This window comes from Nannospalax galili, unplaced genomic scaffold (genome assembly GCF_000622305.1).
Source record: "Nannospalax galili isolate Female #2095 unplaced genomic scaffold, S.galili_v1.0 scaffold936, whole genome shotgun sequence".
Taxonomy (NCBI): domain Eukaryota; kingdom Metazoa; phylum Chordata; class Mammalia; order Rodentia; family Spalacidae; genus Nannospalax; species Nannospalax galili.
Genome location: NW_008337142.1, coordinates 1,139,897 through 1,153,690, shown reverse-complemented (window position 1 = coordinate 1,153,690; position 13,794 = coordinate 1,139,897). Strand labels below are relative to the sequence as shown.

Here is a 13,794-nt window from a genome sequence, read left to right as displayed (position 1 = left end):
AACCAAAAAAAAAAAAAAAAACCTGAAATAAATATATGTCCTTGAAGATGTCTTGTGGCTTCAGTCTTTGACTCCATCTCCTCTTGAGGCCTGGAGTCTCAGGCTCCAGAAAACAGAATCTTTGTGGTGTCCAAGTGTTTTTCAAGATTTTATAACCACACACACACACACACACACACACACACACACACACACCGTGTGTGCGTGCTCACACGTAACCACATATGGGCACACAGTAGATAAACATATACACACACCCCACATAGACATCCTGAAATATGATCTAATTTGGTTTCCCATAGAATATAGAAGAAATAAATATACAATAAGGTACTTTTCTTAACCTATCAAGGAAGTACAAACTAAAACATTGAGATATCTTTGCTTATCAGAGTTGCAAAGACTAATGACTGATAACAGGGGCTGGGAGCATTGCTCAGTGGCTGAGCACTTGTCTAGCATGCACAAAGCCCTGGTTTCCATCACCAGCACTGTTACAAACAGCTGGCACTGTTCACTGGAGGTGAAGGTGAGGTGAGGGCCTCTTACACAGTTGTTATGGATAGAAGCGGCTTTAGTATCCTCCCCTTTGTCTTTTTGAGACAGGGTCTCCCTGTAACCCTAACTGTCCTGGAACTCACTGTGTAGACCAGGCTGGCCTTGAACTCACAGAGATCCGCCTGCCTTTGCCTCCCAAGTGCTGGGATTAAAGGCATGTGCCACCTTGCCTGGCACAGTATTTCTTTACTGGTGAACATATGGATGGAGGTGTGTACACCTCACTTGAGGACTTGTTTCTCACAAATGTTTTCAGCTGTCACTGTATTGCTTTTACTAAATTAAAAGACTGAATATTAATTAATTAGGGAGTTCTTCTTGGCCTTTTTCTTTCACTGTGGTGTGTTTTTGTTTTTTTTTTTTTTTTTTTTTTTTGCTTTTATTTGGTCTTTTTAAGACAGGGTCTCCTTGTAGCCCCCCAGCTGGCCTAGAACTAGAGATCTACCTGCCTCTGCCTCCTGATTGCTGGGATTAAAAGTGTGTACCACCACACCCTGCTTTTATTGTGGTTTTTAAAAAATAATTTTGTCAATGTAGTTTGAATATATTAATCTCCCACAGTTTGCCCTAAGGGATAGACCTTAGACCTCACCCTTTTTTTTCTCTTTTTTGGATAACCCACCAAGTCCAATCAGTGTAGGGCCATCCACTGGAGTGTGGTTGTTTCACTGTTTTATAAGCAAACAAACAAAAAAATTCAAAATCCAATTAGATTTCCATCTAGTGGTTTCCTTACCCTTCATAAGAAGTGTGTGCTAATGATTATAGTGTGAATGTGTCAGCTTTTCGGCATTCACTGGCTCTTTATTTAAGATCTCGTTGTTTCTGTTTTGATCACCCTTTTCCTTTTGGATTCTCCTTAGATGTGAGATCTGTGGATTTACTTGTCGACAAAAGGCATCCCTTAATTGGCACATGAAGAAACACGATGCGGACTCCTTCTACCAATTTTCTTGCAATATCTGTGGCAAAAAATTTGAGAAGAAGGACAGCGTAGTGGCACACAAAGCAAAAAGCCACCCTGAGGTGCTGATTGCAGAAGCTTTGGCTGCCAACGCAGGCGCCCTTATCACCAGCACAGATATATTGGGCACTAACCCTGAGTCCCTGACACAACCTGCAGATGGCCAGGGACTTCCTCTTCTTCCTGAGCCCTTGGGAAACTCAACATCTGGAGAGTGCCTGCTGCTAGAAGCTGAAGGAATGTCAAAGTCGTACTGCAGTGGGACGGAACGGGTGAGCCTCATGGCTGATGGGAAGATCTTTGTGGGAAGTGGCAGCAGCGGGGGCACTGAAGGGCTGGTCATGAACTCGGATATACTCGGTGCTACCACAGAGGTTCTGATTGAAGATTCAGACTCTACTGGACCTTAGCGGAAAGACAGACTTTGGGCATTGGGACAGTGCAGACTTTGTATTTAAAAGAGAAAAAGGACAAAAAAAATTTAAAGCATTTAAAATCTAGTAAAATAACTGAAGGGCCTGCTCTTTGCATTGTGGATCACAGCGCACAAACGCGCGCGCACACACACACACACACACACACACACACACACACACACACACATCCCCTACACTCCCTGTCTTCTTTCCCTTAAGCATTGATGCTACCTTTACAGAAAGGCAGGTGCAAAGCAGCAGCAGTGGTGGCTCCACGGTGAGGCTTGTCCTCATGCCTGTTCCAGCCAGTGGCAGACTTCCTGTTGTCCACAGATCTCCTCCTCCAACCTGTAACTCTGATGTGCTCTCTGGATCAGCTTTTAATTCTTAATAGTATATCACTATCTTCTAAATCCTTTTTCCTCTACTGCTGTCCTACGGTTCTGGCTTTCCCCAACTCAGCCACCAACACGTACCCTCAAATAGTATATGATTCTGTTCTCTGGAGGCTGGCAGCTTGACTTGGCACTTTAGGGCCCCTTAGCAGGGTGCTGTTAAAACAGCACATGTCTCTTACCCCCTCTTCCTCCATTCCTCACTCGGTTTGGGGAAGGAAGAATACATGGGGACCACTTCCCTCCTCTTGATGGATCCCAGCACCTCAGTCCCCTTTCAAACCACCTCCATATGGTTCTTAATGGTGCTCACTTGCTTGGAAGCAGGCTCCCAAGAGGGAGGGGGCTGCCCTCTGTACAGTCTATCTGACTGTAAATCAGGGCTGTATATCAATGAGACAGTGAGAAAAGTCCCAGGCTAATGGCAGAAATTTGCACTTTGAACATACATGTTTTTGTGTTGTGGAACCTGAGATTCCTTATTTATTAATGGAAAGTCTGATTTGGGGGGGGAGGGTCTTTGTTGCTATATTTTGTGGGGCTGGGAGAATAGATTATTCTGATGTGGGATCCTTCTTACAAGAGGTACTTTGAAGGCGGCGTAGAGTGGAAGAAGCACAGCCAGCCTCTAAAAATCATAGCTCTCCAGTGGCCTTTAAAGAAAGCTGGTCCTTAGCACTAACAGAATCACTACAATAGCCTAGTGCTTTTTGGAAGCCTTAGGAAAGGATGGTAGGTATGATAACTGATGTGCTCTTTGAGATTTTAAGAGCATTGAGATTTAGGAATTTTGAAGGGATGAGGAATGTTCAAGGTCTAAATTACAGATAAAAAGATTTTCTCTATGAATTTATTTTCTCTCTTCATTCTCACCATTTCTTTGCATATTACTTCCTACAGGCCTAAGTGGCCCCTTGTTTTGATTGTGGATTTTGCTTTGTTATTGATTCATTCCAGCTGTCTGTTAGTGAAAGACCAGAAAGGAACAAAGTCTGAGAATCCTAGAGTTTTGAGTCATAGAGAAAACTGTCTTGTTTCCCTTTTCATAATATCTTAGAAGAGAACAAAATTTTAATAGACAAAAGCAAAGATGAAAATCTGTGTAAGAATGGCTTTGGCTCTCACCTGAATTAACTACTGTCCTTGGAAGAGGAATTTTCATGCTTTGTGATGTATCATTGTCAGTGGAAACACAAGTCTGTTACTCTCAGAAGACTAGAAACATTTGGGCTCAGTTTTTGAGAATTAGAAGAGCATTTCCTATCCTGTGTACCTCAGAAGCTACAATTGAAAAGTTACCTAGTTTGTTGTCAGAAATGTATGATGGCTGTTAAAAAGAAAAAAGGGAGTGTGGCTGAGAGCAAAATAAGGAGCAGCTTGTTTTTTTACAAACACTAAAACTACAGCGTTTATCAGATTTTCTCTTTGATTAATTTTTTCCTAAAAAGGGGAGTAACAAAATGTCATCTCTGAAAGAGGCTTACTGTACACCCACCAGTATCAGTGGTTGGGATGCCAGGGAAGAGGGAGTACAGACACCTACAACAGACAGTCTTAAATGCACTATTGTTTGTTCTCAGAGTATTGCAGATTTGCCCTCCCTCCCTCCCATGTGAGGGTAGAGAGTGGACCCAAGATAGAAGGGTGTAGATCACCTCTCCTGCCACACAGGGAGGCTTTGCAGTTGACCTTAGCATACTGAGTGGATTTGAAACTGTTGTGAGATTAAATGGCCCTGCAACAAAATCCTCCACTTTGTACTGTCTGTCCAGCTAGCATCTGTATCCTACATGCACTTTTGTCTTTCACACTTAGACTTTGTCTCTGTAAATTTCACTTCTAGTGGTTTATTCATCAGCTGTTGTAGCTCCCCACAGAAAAGCAAACTGCACTGTAAACACCTTTCTGGGTTGGGGAAAATGTTCTTCCCTATACCTCACTCTCTTCCCCATGAAAGCAGATAGTTGGCACTAAACATTAGAAACTTCCTGTTCCCTCATTTATTTTTTGAATTCTTTTTGGTTGGATCGTCTTCCTAGCTACCATTTGCTGACAAATTATTGTAGCAGTTTGCAATAAAATTTTAAAGTATTTTCATGGACTTTGTTTTTCCTTTTGAGAAAGGAATGCTAGCATAGTAACCGCAGAATGAGCGAACTAAGCCCAGTCCCCAGAGCCTGTCTTCTTCCCGAGGTGTTTATTCATTGCCTTCCAAGGAGCCATTTGAATCCTGAAAATCTGTACTTCATTCTCAAATTTTTCTGCCTTTCAGATAACTTTTCACTTTATATTCTCCATCTTGAATTGGCAATTCTAAATTTTATGAATACAATTGAAATAACTGTATTTCTCAGAGATGTGCTTCCCTCTTGTTTGCGGTGCCATGGCCATTTTGTGTAATTATACTCCTTAATATATTTAGAGAGTTTAGATGGACAGTGGCTGGGAGTCCTAGGGATAAAGAGAAGTGTTGTAAGATACAGGAAAATATCGGCATAGAGCACTTGGACCTCCTTGGTGCCCGTTCGGAGGAAAAAACAACACGCTACCAACCTAAGTAAGGTTACTGTCTCAACTGAAGTACCAGTTTCCTCCTCCTGTTTTTCTCTCATTTTCCAATGTACTCAAAATTTAAGAATTGTAATGGATCAGTTATATTTCCTAAAATCTTTTCTGCCTGGTGTAATGTGCAGGGCCCTTCTTATGATGAAAGAGATGGGTAATTAACCTGATCTAGGCTGAAAAGGTTATGTAAAAAGAAATTATAATAAAAAGGGATACTTTGCTTTTCAAATCCTTTTCTCTTAATCTAGGTAATCATATCCAAAATAAGTATGTAAAGAAGAAAAATAAAGTGGTCTTCATGGAAGCAATTTGTCTCCCTTGGTTGTACTGAGTTAGTCATCTAGGTAAACCAGTTGATGCTGACATACGAAAACCAGATGCTCTCAGATCGGGTTTTATGTGAGGCATGTTGCTGTTTGCTATTTGAGAATTTGGTAGCTTGATTTCTATTGCTGGTATGGTATGTGATTGATTCTGTGTTGTACCTACTTGGAACCTTCTTGGTATTTCAATAGCCAACTAGGAAAAGTAGCTCTGTTGGTCTAGCAGAGGGAATGTTAAGGGTGCTGTGAGGTAAATTTCACTCTGATAATGACAGAACCTTTGTTGAATTTAATATCAGTGCTTCACAGTATTCTTTATTGTTTCAAGTGCTGACTTAAAAAAACAATCTTCCACTCTTGTAAAAGTTATGGCAGCCACTAAGATCCCTTGTTTATGGTAAATCTGGTCCTGAGATGGCCTGTGTTTCAACTTCTTAGCAGTATCTGCGATAGGAAATGCTGGATCCTTATTGATACATCTGGGGATGAAACTTGCAAATTTTACTAATTAGCATCACTCTGTGTACTGAGTACACAGTGCAGTAGAATGGCAGCTCTGTAAGCATGTTTTAACTCTCTTGTCCTCATTTAAAGCCTACCGCATTCTCTTGTTAAGCACAAAGTCTGACTGGGACAGGGAAGAAAACGCATGTTGTCACTTGAGTGATACTGCCTGAGAAATGTTACCCAGTTAAGGGTGGGTGTTTCCTTTGGGAGAGAACAGGACTAAACAGTGCCTCCCACATCTGTAGCTACTAGGAAGTCACCATACTTGAGATTAGAGATGCTTCCTTACCTGAGTTTTAAATCAGTGTAAATTAGCCTTATAAAAGGATGGAAGTGGAAAGATGCTATAGTTTTAAAGGACTTGTTTTACAAAATCTTTGTTTCTGAAAAATGTAAACTACCCAAAGAAATTGGAAAGTCAGTGGGAAAAACAACTAGAACCAGACCTGTACAGAAACATGAACCTAGTTTGTTGGATTAACTCCTTTGAGGTTAAGTTTCTTAGATAAAATGAGAAAACTTACTCCCAAGTACTATTATTTACCCAGAGTTACTCTTATGGATCAAGTGAAGTTGTTTTAAATGCTCTAGCTCAGTGTCTGGTCCATTTAAGGAATGGCACCTATGTCAGTAATTCTACCTAACACTTTCCTAGACCAAAACAAGAGTTTTAAAACATGGGGTGTGTAAAGGACAGGATAATAAAATGACAGATTATATGTGTAAATAGCAGATTCCATTAGGCAGGGGTGTCATGAGGATTACTGTGATAGTGACCTTGTTGCTAAGTACAAAAGCAAAACAATGACATAAAAACAAGTGTGCTAAGTACTGAGTGGAGGAGAGAGATGGAGGCAGACGCTGCAGAAAAAAAAGCTGATTAAAAAGAGCCCTTTGATTCCACATGCACAAAAATCCACAGCCAGGAATTTGCTGCCACCTCTGAGTCAGGCAGGGGGTGGGGATGGGGGTGCACAATCCCATTAGAGAATGCCCAGTGGATTTAGTCTGTGGGAGTCACATTTCTTATTTGGACCAGTATAGAAAGAAGCAAACTAGCTCACTCATTTCCTGGGACAGTTGAATTAGGGGATGGCTTTTGCAGAGCACTCACCACTGACCCTTCACCGCCGGGACCTCTGTAGCCGCTCTATCTGGCTAGCAAGGAAGATTCGTTTAGACCTGACTGCTCTTATGGAATCTTATGTAAGTTGACTGTTTTCCTGTTGTCTTTTTTCCTTCAACTCCTCCAGCCCAGCTCCTTCCCATCATGTTCCAGCCCCAGAACTAATTATGAAAACCCTAGTCATCTAGACACTTCTTATTTGACATGATCTTTTCCCTTGAGAAAACTCATGTAGTCTTACTGTCTTCCTCTAGGCTGTTTAAGAGGCAAGTCATCCCAACATGGGAAAAATAGATAATTTTGATTGCCTACCAATAGATTAGCCATGGGCCTTTTAAGTTTCAGTTCTTTATAGACATTTTCTGAAATTAGTAGCTTTGGAAATGAAAGGATGATAGAATTAGGAAGGAGAACAGTATGAACTTTTGGAGAAATTTACAAATTGAGTCCCGTCCCCATGATTGTCTCACCCCCCCATGTGTGGAGTTAGCTACCTATATCTACATTAGTATTCCATATCAGAAGTACTCCTGTCACTGAACAGATCTATCAAAAGACTTCCCTGGAAGACCCACTGGGGCCTTGTGAAAGTGTCAAATTAGCCATAAAGTTTCAGGATGGCTATCTGATGAAGGTTGCCCCGTCAGCCTCCACATAGAGGCCTGCTGTGGTAATACTCCAGGACCCTACCTAAAGTTCTAAATGTAAGTTATCTGAGACTTGATAGTCTCTGAAAAACTTTGCCAGTTAGAAGCCAATCTCAAATGATTGCTTCTTTTAAAAGTCAATTCCTAAGCCAGGTGTGGTGGCACACACATTTGATCCCAGCACTTGAGAGGCAGAGGCAGGCGGATCTCTGTGAGTTTAAGGCCAGCATGCTCTACATAGTGAGTTCCAGGACAGCTGGGGCTATAGGGAGACACCTGTCTCAAAAACACCAAAAAAGAAAAGGCAATTCCTATAGTGTTTTCAAGAATTGATCACACCATGAGAGTGGACAGTGGGGATAGAAAAGTTCAGGCGGTGCCATAGTATCTGTTCTACAGACCTTAGGCATAGCAGGTGGTCATATAAGTTACAATACTTAACTCCAGTATGACTAAAATATTCCAGTCTTCAGAACAGGAAAGAAAAAAAGTCTTCTCAATCACTAGTTTACTTTGTAGAACTTAATGACAGCAAAACATTCTTCCAGGAAAAGTACAGACATTCAGTTTCAGAGAATAGTGGGTCTTAAGATTCAGCCATGGTGTCCCACATGAAGAGTTTACATTCTAGACATTTTCTTTACAACTTGGACCCTTGACTATGAGAAGATGTGATTGTATTAAGTGGTTTTAAAGAACTGGGGTGATGCAGAAGATTTCATGTTTTGCTGTATCCTTGGCCAGGTAAAGCATCAGGGCCTGAACAAGAATATCAACCTAGACTCTGTAGATGGTGTGCCAATGGCAAGCACTGATCGCTGGAGTGAGATGACGGAGGCAGAGCGACTCAAAGAGAACCTCCGGGCTTACCGTGTCTTCCATGTCATGTTGGCAAGGCTTTTAGAAGACCAGAGAGTGCATTTCACCCCAACTGAAGGTGACTTCCATCAGGCCATACACACCCTTCTGCTCCAAGTTTCTGCCTTTGCCTATCAGCTAGAGGAGCTAATGATGCTTCTGGAACACAAGATCCCCCCAAATGAGGCTGTTGGGTCTCCTGCCACTATTGGAGATGGTGGCCTCTTTGAGAAGAAGCTGTGGGGCTTGAAGGTGCTTCAGGAGCTTTCGCAGTGGACCGTGCGGTCCATCCATGACCTTCGTGTCATTTCTTCTCATCAGATGGGAGTCCCAGCACATGAGAGCAGTTCTATGTCTAAGGACAAGAAAATATAGCAGTTAGATGAACCCTCCGCCCCCCATTTTTGTTACATACAATATAGATAGTTTCTGAGGGCTCATTTCCTCAGCAGCAGTGTTTGAACAGCTTAGATCACAGGCATTTTCATCAGGTAAGGTTGGCCCATGAACAGATGGACATACAGATGAGTCTGCAATGTATACAAGTGTATGCACATGTTTGTGTTTTGTGTTGGGAGTGTAAAGAATGCAATGGCACCATCCTCCCACCTTAGGGCTTTAACCCTTGTATCCACTAAGTAACCTTTCCAGGTATTTAACAGCCTTACTGACAGATAAATATTTTAACTAGCTCTGGTTGACCTGAGAAGACTGAACCAAGACATTGGAAGTCATGGACTATAACCATTCCAACTACCATAATAATAAAAACAGTAACATTTATTTGAATGTCTCCTATGTTGAGGCAGTAGGCCATAGGCTTTCTGTATATTCTGCGTAACTTATATTTGTGAGGAAGATAGTGTTACTCCCACCCAACTAGTGAATAAACAGTGGCAGTAAGTTTGAACCCAGGTCCTTTGCATTGTGAGCCTGTTTGCCTTTTCACTTTAGAGGCCTGATTGTGGACCTCTGTCATCAGATCTCTTCATCTCAAAGGGTTGAAAGATGTATACCAGTAACCTGTCCCTAGCACTGGAAAACTGTCCTCATTAGACGTCCTTCAAAGTCAAGTATTTGTTCCCCACACATGTCAAAGAATAGAGTAGCTGCACATCTTAAGATGACATTGGAGAAAAGCACGGGGCCCGCTGTGCTGCTAAACTTGGGAGCTGAGAATGTGCAGTAGTAGAGCCTGCTGTAAAGTGTTGACTGAAGAACTTGAACATTGGGTTAGTCACTGTTTACACCAAGTTACCAGAGATTTGATACAGGCACTCTGGCCCAGGCATTCATGGACAATGGGTGGAATACTACCCAGGTTAAAAAGTCACAGAACTCCATCACCTCACATTCTCTGGACTTAGTCATGAGGAGAAGGTGAGGCCTACTTTGTTCTCACTGGAAATGCCAGAGATTCTGAAACCATACACAAGTACAGCTTCCTCACTACACATCAGAAGGGCAATACCCTGCTTTTAAGGTTCTGAGAACCACACACTGCATGGAAAGCCAGAAAACAGACATTCCTGGGAGAGGTAGTTTGCAGTGAAGCCTGTGTTCTAGTGGTGCATTATAGATTCAAAAGTTCTCTAACCTTTCTATAACTAAACCTGAGATCTTGAGTTAGAAGCGCAAGTCTAATCAAGGCATCTTGCTTCATAAATGATCCAGTCAGAAACAGGTTGCATGAGGTAAGGATGTGTGACAGTTTGTATCCTTTCTATACGGGTTCTGCATGGATCAGAACTCTAGTGTCCATGTAAAAGGGCTCAGCTCAGCATTGTGATAGCTCAGGAAGCAAGGTCCTGCTTTCTAGCACATGTTTGTACAAATGCAGCTGCATATATATGAAATAACAGACCAAGAGAATGTGATTATAAAGAAAGATCAATCAGAGCCAGAGACAGTTCTCAGGAGAGATTGTGGCGGGGGGGGGGGGGGGGGGGGGGTGCCTCCCAGGTTGGTGGAGTACCAAATAGTACCAAAAGGAGAAACAGGAAAGTTGGTTGCTGAAAAAAGGCAAAAATAAACATCTGGACCAAGCTAACCCAAGAGACATTTAATTTGATTTCATTTGTAATTCTGGTACAGATAGTTTTCCACTAAGCATAGGAATCCTTATTTCATTCAACCTTGACCTTACTCAAATTGTTTCTTTGTCAGGAGTATTTTCCATTACAGTATCTGATAACAAAGCTCTTAGATTCATCTGGATGAGGCTTTTGTTTAATTGTCAGAGGTATGACTAAAATTTCAAATTTCAGAGAGTATGAACTTTCTGTATCACTCATGTGTAGCTTCTGGGGTTTTTGTGTCCCACGGGTCTGACAGGCAGACATATGGAGTTTTCAGAAATCAGTGGAGCCCAACTTAGGCTCTACTCACATATGAAGGAATATTTCATGTGTAAGAGGTAGATTTCTAGTGGCAGATACAGTACAGATACTGCATGGAGAAGGCCTTTAGAAAAGAGGGCTAGGGAGATGGCTCAGTGGAGGAGTGCAGCTTGCCTCCAAGCATGCATACCTGAGTGAGTCCCCAACTACTATGTCAAAGCCAGGTACAGCTTCATGTGCCTCTAACCCCAGCATTGGAGAGAAGAAACCTTGTGGATCCTGGTAGCTAACTGGCCAGTCAGCCTTGCCAAAACAATGAACTTGAGGTTCAATGGGAGACCCTGTCTCAAGGCAGTAAGGCAAATGTGTGATAGAAGATGCCTGCTACTCTCTCCTGGCCTCAGCATGCATGTACCCACTTCCTTGATTGCACTGCATAAACACACAAGTGTAATACTTTTAAACTTTGATAATAAAGGGGGAGGGAATGGGTACTGAGCCATAGAACACAATATAAGCCTGTTTGAGATCTGGGTATGTAGATAGTGCAGTGTGTTTACCAGAAATGCATAAAGCTGAAAAAGGGCTGACAGTTCAGTGTCCTAGATTGTCTCCTAATACAAATAATGAGAATATTGTGGAAGTCTACAGTTTGTTGTTTTATTGTTGCTGTGTTCAGGGCTTACACTGGCACCCAGGGCCATGCAGGTTTTTTTTGGTTTTCTTCTTTCAGTCTGATAGAACCCGGGACCTCACATGCTAGGCAATAATCTACCACCAAGCTACATCTCCAACCCTTGAACACAACATAGTCTTAAAAGATCCACAACCCCACGAGACTTTTGTTCTTAAGATTTTATTCCCTTATTTCTTAGACTTGTATATTGATAGAACCCCTAGGAAAATCAGATATAATTACAGTTATAATAATAAGATATGTAATAAACTCAGTTCCTAACCTTTAACTTCTACTTTGTTTTAAAAAGGAAGAAAAAGATTCCTCCTACCCCACAGCCTCCAGAAACTCTCTGTGAGGAGAGGAATTCTGTTTCCCTGACTCTAGTAGGGATTTGCATGGATGAGTCCTGACAACTTTTTTGAGGATTTAGAAGACTTACAGATTAGCACAAGATTAGCCAAGCGTGGACTAGAATTATCTTTATAGTACTGGGAGTTGAGGGAAGTGACTTTAATAAAACATGCAGAGTGTAAAGGTACAGCCCTGGCGGTGCTGTTACTTCAGGCTGCTGTAGATGAAAGCCCAGTGGATGACTCACTGTTGTGTCCCCTGGTCAGACAGGAGAGGACACAAGAATATTTCAAGGAGACATACATGAAAAGTGGTTTTGAGCGACTGCACCCTCAGGTCCTCAGAGTCACTCAATACCACTATTTCAGATATGTGAGTAGAATTGCGATTTCAATCTGTGTGTGTGTGTGTGTGTGTGTGTGTGTGTGTATGTATGCATGTATGTATAATGGTTTGTGGGCTAGGGAACTCTAGAAAGGGATTTGCCTGTGAGACTCCTACACCCTCCACCTCAAGTGCAGTGATCAAGAATGAGCCCTCCCAGTGCATTCAGAAGTTAAAAGCAGTAAAAACACCACCACAAAAGCTTTGATAGAACCTTGAAGATCACAGAATACAGGAGAAAAGATACCAGTGATGTGGAGATAAAATCCATGTGTTTGGGATTCTTAACAAAGAAATATATTTCTTGGATCAGTCTATTTTGGGTACATAGAAAATAAAAGATGCCAGAATGGCTAACAATAGATTTCTCAGCAGGACCACAAGGTTGCTTCTCTTATTTCTGTGTCTTCAAATGAACGAGGGGAATTTCAAGTGATTTCAACATTGGATAAACTATAATTGTCTCAGCTAGGGCCAGGCTCAATCAAGCATGCTGGGTAAATCTCCATGATGCCAGGCCACTGGGAAAACATCCCAGGGCCAACCAGACTGGAAAAGGTTGAGTGCCCCCACGCTACCAGGCCAAATGCTTCTGTGCCATCTGGATATGTAGTTCTATCACCTGGCTGCAAATGAAGGTTTGGTGTGATTTCAAATATTTGATTTCCAGTCAAGTCTGGCTCAAAAAGATCTCTGACTAGCCCATTTATACTTACTTTGGAGGCAGAAATTGTAGAATACTATATAGGAGAAAATATGGAAAATTGCATCTGTTTCTATCTACAGATTCAGGATACAAAAGAGCAATTATTTGAGACAGCTCCACATTATGTCATGTAATCCTTTGAGATATTATCTCCTGTTCATAGATGAGGGAAATGACAACCAACATTAATTTGACGAAATTTATTCCTCTAATATATGACAGGGCTGAAGTTTTAATTCTGGACTCAAAAGTCACTTCCACACCCATACTTCAAGAGACCTAGTAATCAAGATCATCTGATTGGGAAGCCCATTCTCCATCTCTGAAGTTCACTTTCCTTGAATAAACCAATATCAGCTTGTACCAAACTTTGTGACAAAGCTTATATTGGGAACCGATATAAGTTTCCAACCGGTGATGTCACTTTTCCTGAGGTTCTCACTTAGGAAATGGAAACAATGACAAATACCTAACCTCACATGTTGTTACAGTTCCAATTATCTGAAAGTACTTGTAAATGACATGCAAACTTCAAGAATATTTAATAGCACAAGTATCTTTGATTCAAGTTGAACTTTGGACTAAGAAGCAGACTTTGTAAATATGTCAGATATCTCAGAAAGTATCGTTTGCTTCCTACGATTGACCTAGTGATTATAGCCTTATCTTCCCCTCGTTGGCCTTTGACCACAAAAGATGCAACAGCTTCACCCCCAGCAGGAATTATCCACCTCTCTGGAGAGTTTTAGGCACAGGCCCTTTGCTACACACACAAGATGGCTTTCCCAGTAGTGGAGTCAAGCAGGCTCTGGAGACACCTGGCAGGCACTAACCTGGGGATCCAAGGAAACATGTAAACCCAGGCGCCACCCAAGATGTGTTAAAGCATGCATTCAGACTCTCCCCTAGTGTACCCACATCCTTTTAATACACGAAGGTACTCAAACATTTAGTCCAATCCCTTTATTATTAAACA

At 41.8% G+C, this 13,794-nt stretch overlaps 2 protein-coding genes across 4 annotated transcripts in view; both read left to right on the top strand.

Annotated features, from left to right (window-relative positions):
• The window catches only part of Zfp91 (ZFP91 zinc finger protein), a 38,658-nt gene extending 33,580 nt beyond the window's left edge, over window positions 1-5,078 (top strand). For all 3 annotated transcript variants that reach the window (XM_008832168.3, XM_008832167.3, XM_029563153.1), the window contains one exon: window positions 1,422-5,078. In XM_008832168.3, coding sequence (XP_008830390.1) covers window positions 1,422-1,932 — 511 coding nt within the window. In that variant the 3' untranslated portion in view covers window positions 1,933-5,078. The remainder of the gene's footprint in view (window positions 1-1,421) is intronic.
• A 216-nt stretch (window positions 5,079-5,294) lies between these two features.
• Window positions 5,295-9,142, top strand: Cntf (ciliary neurotrophic factor). The gene is made up of 2 exons (XM_008832166.3): window positions 5,295-6,934; window positions 8,246-9,142. Exons 1-2 carry the CDS (start codon window positions 6,821-6,823, stop codon window positions 8,732-8,734), a joined length of 603 nt encoding a protein of 200 aa, XP_008830388.1. The 5' UTR covers window positions 5,295-6,820; the 3' UTR covers window positions 8,735-9,142.
• The last annotated feature ends 4,652 nt before the right edge of the window (window positions 9,143-13,794 follow it).